Source organism: Aptenodytes forsteri, unplaced genomic scaffold, assembly GCF_000699145.1.
Source record: "Aptenodytes forsteri isolate BGI_AS27 unplaced genomic scaffold, ASM69914v1 Scaffold482, whole genome shotgun sequence".
NCBI classification, from domain to species: domain Eukaryota; kingdom Metazoa; phylum Chordata; class Aves; order Sphenisciformes; family Spheniscidae; genus Aptenodytes; species Aptenodytes forsteri.
Window position 1 is genome coordinate 959,706 of NW_008795046.1, and position 9,671 is coordinate 969,376.

A 9,671-nucleotide genomic window follows, 5' to 3' on the forward strand; every position below is an offset into this window, starting at 1 on the left:
TATGTTTGGCATTAACTCTTACGGTCGTAATTTCAAGCGGAGAGAAAAGGAATACACAGGAACCCTCTTATTATCTTTTGAAATATGAAGATCAGAGGAAAAGAAGGGTTTAAAGTGTGGAGTGATGGTCCTCAAAACCTGTCTGTAAATTAGCTGGCATCCTACATCTATAAAAACAACAAGGCTTAGAGCTGATTTCCAGGCACAGAGTGGACCTCATGAGTCGTTAGCAATACTTCGAGATCTGAGTTTTTATATACCATAGGAGGAAATTGTGGCCTGCAGGGCAGAGTACTTGTACAAATGTTTCCTCCTTGCTTGGACTGATACAAGATTTGGAAGCCAAATTCAGGAACTGACATTCCACTGGTGAGGAAAAAAAGAAGCATGGACAGCAATAAAGATGATGACGGACTATTGAACAGGATTGCATTTCCAGGAGCTATGTCCCTGGCTAACAGCCATGTGCATCCCCATGGGGTCCCCCTGCGACAGCCCTTTGGGGTTCCCTTCCACCTGGACCCATCTTACTGGGAGCAAGCCTACAGCGGGCACACAGGTCGCATCTCCTACATCCCATTCCCTGGCTACGTGGGTGTCTATGACTATTCCTTTGAGCCTGCCTTCATTCGAAAGAGGAACGAGAGGGAAAGGCAGCGGGTGCGCTGCGTGAATGAGGGCTACACACGCCTGAGAGAGCACCTGCCCAAGGAATTTGCTGACAAGCGCCTCAGCAAAGTGGAGACCCTGAGAGCTGCAATAAGCTACATCAAACACCTGCAGAGCTTGCTGGACTGCCATCCCTTAGGGTCTAACAGTAAGGAAACGCTCTCTGCCAAGGAACTCCCGGACGCTCCCAGTCCTGGTCCCCCGCGGGAGTGCAACAGTGATGGAGAGTCTAAAACCTCTTCAGCTTCATCCCCCTACAGTGAATTTGAGGAGACGGGCAGCTAAGAAACAGCCTCTCTGGAGACAGAAACCTTCGAGTTTGGCTGAAAAACAAATCTAAAACCCTGGGGATTTTTCTACAGTTGAAAATGAATACCAGGAAAAGGGAAAACAGCTAGGGAAAAAAAAAGGTATTTTCAATCTGTCAAAGGAGTTTAAATGTTATCTGTACAAAACCTAAAGATGATTCCTAAGTAAACAGATATCTCTCAGGTTGCTTCAGCTATGTTACTAAACTTCATTTGGATTGTTAAAAATGAAGCAACTTTTGCATTCTAGTTTTCATTCAGCTTTTATTCTGTTCATCTATTTTCTTTTGCCTTTCACTCGATGAGACAGCAAAACCAGATAAATCCACTTCAGGAAGCCCCCCTCCCCTTTCTCCTGCTTCCTCCTGTAAGTTTTATTGTCTGTTTTTCCTGACTGCTAACCTGAGGTGCACTGGGTTGCAAACACTTGGACTGGGAAAGGTAAGATTTAGATAAAATATCTTTCCCTAAAATTTTTAGAAAACTCTCAGAAATACTTCTATTTCTGAGAAGACTTTTTAAAAATATAAATAAGGCTATATTTGGGAATGAATTTCTTTTACGGTATCTTCTAAAGTGAAAGAAGCAACTCATGCATTGGGCACTGGCTACTTGGTGATTATTCGAAGGATAATTTTCAGGAAAAGAAAATCTAACAGTTTCATTCTAATCAATGCTAGGAAGAGGGATACAAGAGTTCTGTAAAACTGCACCTTCAAAAGCAAAGCTCCACTCATGATACTGAAAAAATGTTGCCAGCCTTTTCCTTTCTTTTCTGAAAATTGAGTTTGTGGACAAAATAGTCTTGATTGTGTCTTTTTGACAGGTCAGACATTATATGCTTAGAAATATGTTCCAGTAGTGGTTAGGTACTGGTGTGTACAAAAAGGGTAACATTAAATATGTCAGTTTACATCTGCATGAAAATGTAGATATTTCTCCTTTTGTTTAGAATATTGTGTTACTTTCTCAAAGAATGCACCTTTTAAAATTAATATCTCAAAATCTATGAAATACGTTTAATTTGGACCATGTCTACTTGAAATGAGAATTTTCCTCCAAATTGCTCAAAAATCTTCCTTTCTCAAAGGCCAGATTTAAATAACATTTAGCTGTGTGCTTAAATCCCATTCTGAATATAGGGTAAACTCCTTCTTACCCATACTCTTTCCACAGACCTTTCAAACTTTTGCTTTTTTGGCCTCACGTTGGTGAAATGGTTTTGTATCTTTTTGTCTTTCCTTCATGATATGCTGACTGAACACCTGAAAAAATACTTGTATATAAATAAGAACAAATACTGATCAAATACCTCAAAACGTGTCCATAAATTTCATTTAAATAAAAAATTGAATTAATCCTGGCTGTGGTTTTTTTTACTTTCAGTTGATAACGAATGGGACAGCACTGTTTGCAGGCGTAATACATTTTCAGGAAAGAATAAAGAAAATGGATAGGAAGTAAATACAAACTGCTACCTATGAAAATAAATTTTTAACCTAGATTCTTAAATCTAGATAAGGAGCAGGTTTGTGCTGTGGGCATCTAATAAAAATTATTGGGTATAAAATTACTCTGCTGGTTTCTAGGAAACTACTCTGAACATATATATATTTTTAGCTATTGGGTGCCTGCCTTCAAGTACTTGCAGTCCAAGTCTGGGTCTAGCTATTGCTGGAGCTCTGAATCCAATTATTTTTTCTTAATTTACAGCCGATAACCTTGAAAAACAAACACATTTCGGCAAATCACACATAGTTCAGAAATGGAAAAAATCTAAATGCGTTGTCCAAACGACTTGCTGCAAACTGTTCACTCAGCTTGACTGTACTGAAGCAGCACTGCTGAAAATGTCCATGGCAGTCACAGGCTTCGTTCTTTATTCTTTACGTGGTAGCCAGCTTTCTTTTCTAATGATTATTTTGTTTTTCTAAGGGCTGTTACTTTTGCAGGGTCTGTTTCCCAGACCCAAAACGCGGAAGTTTAGTTACCTGGACAGTTCTCTCTAAGGAGCCAGAGCTGAAGCACTCATTTTTGGGTGCATAAGTGTTTGTATTTGTTACCCAAGAAAGGGGAGAAGGGCAAGGTAGTGGTCTGAATGTCTGATTGGGATCCATCCTTTTCTGGCTTTCTTCCTTCCCTTTGCGGTCTCTGACGAGATTCAACCTCTCTCTCTGGCCCAGTTTTGAGATTTCTGGAAATACAGTAGTGCTGCTGGTAACTCTGTCAGTAAGCCTGAATTGCATTTCTCCCTCAAAGCAGAGATTTAATCTTTGTTATCTACGAAAAACATGCACTTCCTCAGAGTACCTGAGACAAATTCTGTGAAACATAGTTGTTTGTAAAGCACTCTGAAGATGAAAAGTAGTTCATATACATATAATCACAATAAATAGCCAAATCAAACTGAACCACTAAAAATAAAAATTACCAGAATGACTAATACTTCCTGGGCAGGAGGCATCAGATAATGCCCCAAAAAAATTTTTGGGTCAGATGGTTGTCACAGAGATATATCCAGGAGCCATAATCCTCTGATTTCCAAATCCCAGAGAGCTGGTACAGCATGCCACCTTCTCCATGATCAGCTAGTTAGGCTGGTCGGAGAAGTGGACTAGGTCGTGGCTCTGCCCCCTTTCAGCTTCATCCCACGTGGGATGTTCAACGGGAGTCTAACCAAGTGGAGAACATCACGCCCTGGGCACGTGCTTGGCCGTCGCTGCTGTAGGGTGTCTCTTCCCGTGTGAGGCGCAGGCTGATCTGCTGCACGTCTAGATGGGACTGGTTTATTTGTTGCATATCCTTAATACTCTGCAGTCAGATCCAAACCTGGATTTTGTGAAATAATATTCTGGAAAAGGCCTCTGGACCTCAAGTCAAGGAGACTGGTTAAAAGTCTACATTTCAATAAAACCGTAACTACTTTCTTTTAGATTATACATCTTTAACAGCTCTGGAGATGTCCTTAAAATACCTCCCAATCCAACCTCAGTGCTGAAGATGCAAAAGCCAGAATGTCACATGTGGCTTAATTTAGTTTTAAAGGAAAATGAATTTCTGGATGAAAAGGAAATTCTTTCTGTGGAAAAAGTCTGTCACAGGTTGAACCACGCTCCTTAGGAAAGTTGTACATTTTTATTTCTCAGAGTTCCTGTTGTCATGCAAACCTCTTGCACACCTTTAGCACAAGGAAGTAGAAAACAGCTCAAGATCTCCCAAATATGGATCAGTGCTTCCTACAGGCATCAACAGAGGTTTCAAGTGAATGCTACATTTCAAAAGCTTTCTTAAGCTGTTTCTGTCTAGACAAAGGTTTTCTTCAAAGCTTCTAAAGTGTATCATTATGAGACTTCGAAAGCAGACTTGTCACCCTGAGAATTAAAGTTTTAATAAAAATGTTGACCAGAAGAATTCTCTCCATGTGGTGCAATTACTATTTACAAGAAAGGCGAACACTGATATCCCTAGGCAACCATGCTACAGCTTTATCAAACTCCTGCACACCAAATGCAGACACTTTAATCTTTCTATCAAATGTGAAAAAAACACACATCTGAAGTCTTCCTTCTTCTGCCATTAAATTACAAATCCATTTGCTCCTTGATATTATCAGCATTTTAAAGATGTGTAATCCTGGCCATGGGATTGCTTTTAATCCTCTAATAGCTATTTAGCTGATTTCTTTGTAAAAGCCCATCCACACTCTTTCATGTTATATTACCCAGTGTCAATAACATGGCCAAAGAAAACCAGAAGGCACTATAGAAAAGTCATGTTCAGAGAGTAAAGCAATCGGGGCCAATTTATCTCACTGGAATAAATGAACAGGGAACATCCACACAAAAATAAAGAATCTTTGAAAACATTTGCCACCAGCATACTTGGGAAGGAGGCAAAATAAGATCCAAAACATTTTGAAGAGAGACTCTCAAGTGATACCAACAGAAAAGCCCTGCTGAAGTTAGCTGAGGTCAATCACTATAGCTGAGCAAGGTCTCGGTAAATCTCTCCAAAATAGAGTCTAAGCAAATATAACTTCAGCGGGTGCTCATCACTAGTAACCCTCAGCGTATGGATAAGTGGCTACAGAGTTAAGAGGTAAATTCGTTCTAGACAAATGGGGAGCAGCAAAATGGTAAGACTGCAGCTATACCTAGCTCTTACACAAGGCTGTCCAGCTGTAGATCTGGAAGCCCTGTAAACACAAGATGAGCAACATTACCCATCAACCTGAAGGTGTTCTTCTAGGTAAAAATCTGCTATAAATGCTCACTCATGTATTTCCCACATGTTTTTTACACATTTTTTCTACTTTGCTGTGAATATGTTCACTGACAGAGCGATGGAAAAGTTCTCCAAGTTACCCTTGCTGGGAGAACAAACTAGAGGAGTGAAGGTGTTTCTGAAGGTAGATGTCCCTCTCCATATATCAGTGGATCTCCATACATTCAATGGTGGGTCAAATACAGAGAGGGGTCAGGCTAGGATGCTGGTGAAAGGAGCACAGACTGCCAAGAACATTTGTTTGGAATTTACGGCAGTCTGGCAAGGTGGCACTGCTCAGAAGATGCCCCAGAGCTGGCTGAAAATGTTATGACTCAGCTACCCTGAGCCAAGGGAACTCAATAGGAACCAGCATGATCATTTAGTATGCTGTGCAAGAGACTGGTAGTGCTTTTCAGGAGTGAAAGGGCCACCTTTTTTTTTCATCAGAGTGTCCTTTCCCCTATCCACTCATATCCACATTGCAAGATTATTCCTCTGACCCTGAGGTCTGATCAGCATAGCAGGCATAGCTAGCCGGTGGGTCAGGGACGCAGCACCCAGCTGTGCTTGGGTGGCAGTGGGGTTCTGGAGAGGTAGATGATGGCAGGGTGGGAGACGGGCTGTTGCTTCACTCTGGGAAGGAGACTTGCCTAGGTGGGTGTTCAGATGGAAGCTACCACTCTCTAAGAGTGGGATTTCAGCAGGTCCTGTTTTAGCATCCACACTTCAGTAGCCTTGCCCTCTTGTATCACTCAAAAAATTCTCATTTAAAAAGCCAAGTCAAAAAGTGGGCCTGGGAGAAGACAGAAGGTGCTGTTTGCAGTGCTGTAGCACTCAGCTCTACTGGGGGCTTACCACAAGGGCTTCACAGGAGCAAGTCTCTCACTGAAATGAAATGAGCTTTTCTGGCTGGATAAAGCCTTGTGTGAAAGTCACCTGGTGGCACACCTATGCTTGGTTATCACCCTTGTTGCCGGAACTTGTCCCTCCATGGCCTGAGCATGCAGCATGCACGCAGGGTACAACCAGCACCACGGGAGCTACTTGAATATATGAAGGGTGTGGGTAGTTGCCTCTACCAGATCTGGGCTGAGGGTGAGAATAAAGACTCGGGGCTCTATCCTGGCAGTGAGGTACAGCCTTGGAAGAAAAAACCTTTGCCCAGTTGCAAACTGAGTTGAAAAATGAAGTGAACAACAACTAAAACCCAACTCAGGAATGGATAGTATGGGTATGTGCGGAGGCTGAGTTCACTTCAGAGGGAAAACACAGAAAAGATTGGTTTAATTGGTTTCCCTTTATTTGTCATGGCTTACACAAGAACCATTCTTCCCTAAGAAACATGGTTGGTGCATGCATACAAGCTGGAAAGGCTGGGGTACCCACGACCCAGCCCTGGAGCTGAGCTCTGCCGATGTGCTTTTCCTGAGGAGACCAGGAGCATCATGCGATCCCACACCTTGCCAATCCAAGACAAAACCCGTTAGCATTTTTTTTGTCTGCTTTCCAGTGGAAACAAAGCTTAGACCATGCTCTGTGTGTGACTCCTGTCTCCAAAAGCTTCTGAACCTCTGCCTGGTTTTCAGCCAAACCCCGTGGGAAGAGAGTCTCAAAATGCAAATCAAATGTCTCCATTTTTTTTTTGTCAAAATAGGGGTTGGGCAGGGGCGGGGAGCCCAGCTTAGGGTTTATGGCTCTGGGTGATGAGCTGTGGTGCTTCATGCTGGGTCAGATTTCTGTGCCACCCAGCTGCTGGAGGCCACAACCCCTGGGGCAGACACAGAAAACAGGCGGTATGTCTGCTTTTTAGCCACCTCCACTCATAACTTGGTGTATTCACGTAAAGTGAGGGGATTTGTTAAGGTAAATACACCTATCTGTGAAGCTGGGTGGCTGAAGACTGATTCATTACCACAGCTGTCTTTAGATATGGCTGAAGGAGCCAATACCCCCAAAACTCTGGGTTACAGGGGTGGGGAGCAGCTGGCAAGTCCATATTTCACTCTGAGTTCCCTCACCCTTTTTCAAAGGCTTTGAAGCCAAGCTTGTAGGACTCGCTGTCATTTGGCAATGAGCCTGCATTTGCTGAAGCACCAAGTTAAGTCTATGTTACCGTGGACCTCAGGTTTTATTGATTATGTTTTTGCAGGTGCAGGAAATTAAAAGATATTTTGGTGTGGATCGTGTTTTTTAGCCAGGCTAAAAGAAGCTTAGGAGTTCATACATCTCTCTGCCAGTTTCCCCCTTGAAAATTTTGGAGACCCCTCGGCTCACTTCAGATATGACTGGAGATAGAGTCTCAGAGACATCAGGTTTTATCGATTATGTTTTTGCAGGTGCAGGAAATTAAAAGATATTTTGGTGTGGATCGTGTTTTTTAGCCAGGCTAAAAGAAGCTTAGGAGTTCATACATCTCTCTGCCAGTTTCCCCCTTGAAAATTTTGGAGACCCCTCGGCTCACTTCAGATATGACTGGAGATAGAGTCTCAGAGACATGAAATTCCTACACAGTCCATGAACACTGGTGGCATCAGAGTAGAAAGACAGGACAAATTAGAGTCCTTACAGAGGGGAAAGCTAACACTGAATTGTCTTTTCAGTTTGACCCGCCCGATGGTCAGCCAGCCCACGGGCACCAGCCAGCCATCAGCAGGCACACGTGCTTTGCGCTAATATAACATGCTGTCTCTTGTCTGTTCTGCTGGAGCTGAGGGATCAAAATATGAGTATTTTGAGGGAGTTCTGGATTTGGGAGCGGGAAGCTGAATGAATGGACTGTGAGAGACTGAAGGGTTGAAGATGTGAGGAAGGTAGTGGGCAGTGAAGCCTGGGAGCGTATAACACAAATCCAAGCCAAGCTGCATTTGCTGTGCTGCTCACAAAGCATCTTGCTTGTCCCCATGGTTTTATTTTGATGCGGTGTGGTTCTGGGCATATATAGCAGATTTTTGTGTTCCAGGGTTGTCAGCCGTCGGCACTGAATCCTAACCGATCTCTTCCACCTGCACCGAGATCACAAAGAGAACAAGTAGTTACAAATAAATGGAATTTTCACGTCTTTTTATGTATTTGCTTTACTGCCAACATTATGCTGTATTAGGCTGCTCTCTAGATGTAGCTTGTTTAAATTTAAGAAGCACCGAAGAAGTCCCAGGCTCAGCTGCAGAAGGTTTATCCCAGAGAAACACTCATGCAGAGGTGATGTGTGTGTCCCCACACCCCGAGGTGTTAAAGCTCACTGGCGCTTAATGAATGAAACCGATAATAAACTGTGTAATGTATAAATGAAATAAGCCGGATGGACAAACACAGGTGTGTGTGTTGTGGTGTTTGTGCATGGGAGAAGGAGGAAGGATGGCAGGGGGGAGGGGGAAAAGAAAGTGGGTTTGCAGTGTGGCACACTGCTTGATACCAAATCAGCTGCATGGCTGAAACAAGGGAAATAGGAGCAAATTAGATATGACACCTTTGGGGAAGATTAATTCCTGGAAGGAAAAAAAAAAGACTTAATATATTTGCAGGCAAACCCTGTGGAGATATAAAAAGGCTGTGAGATTTTGCACAGCAGAAATGCTAATGAGAACAAGCAAAGCAGCAACTCTTGTGGACCAGGACTTAGAGGGAGCCACAGGCAGGGCTGGAGAGAGGCATGACTCCCTCCCTGGCCCCACCACCAGCCTATATGGGTGTTTTCCACCATTTAAAGTGCTTTCTTCCTTCCCCTGGCATATTTATCCTCCTCCACTGGAGGGAGGAGTGCTCCTGCCCCTGGAGGGCTGGCTTTGCAGTTTTAGCCCAGGGGTGCCATGAGTTTAGGGAGGACTCAGCTTTGCCTCTTGAGGCTTTGGTCACTTCAGGCATCCCTCACAAGCTCGGCCACGATCGGCTGCATCTGCTGTCTCTGTCATGAGGCATAAATGAGAGGTGGGGCAGGCTGGGGCTGAACTGCAGGGTGGTCCTTAATCCTGAAGGAGGAAAACAGAATAGTGGGGAGGGAGGAGCCCAGCACCATGATGAGAGCTGTGACGAGGAGCCTGGAGCATGGATGGAGGCCAAGTGCAGGAGGTGTCTCTCTTAAATGAGTAGCTGCACCACTAGCACTGCTCTTCCTCCCTCCTCCTCCTCTGTCCCCCACGCTGGGAGTCAGGAGTGCTGCTGGAAAACATAGGGACAATGCGTTGGGCATCACAGGGGAAACTGAGAGCACTGGCTCTCTGAATGGGGACGAAGGGACAGGGGCAAAGTCTGTAGCATGAACATCCAACCCAACACAGTAACACATCTGTTGGAAAGAGGAATCAGAGAGCTGTAGGCTAGGCATGCTCTTCTGGTCGTGATGGAAAGCTTTATCAAGCTCAGGACTATAGGAAGGGCTGTTCCCTGCTGCTAGTGTTTTTCGGAGGGTGGATATAGGTTTACATCATAGTG

General features: G+C 43.8%; 1 protein-coding gene across 1 annotated transcript; it reads left to right on the forward strand.

Annotated features, from left to right (window-relative positions):
* The first annotated feature begins 387 nt into the window (after positions 1 to 387).
* ASCL4 (achaete-scute family bHLH transcription factor 4) lies at positions 388 to 954 on the forward strand. The gene has a single exon (XM_009277006.1). The coding sequence runs from the start codon at positions 388 to 390 to the stop codon at positions 952 to 954; it is 567 nt and encodes a 188-aa protein (XP_009275281.1).
* Positions 955 to 9,671: the final 8,717 nt, after the last annotated feature.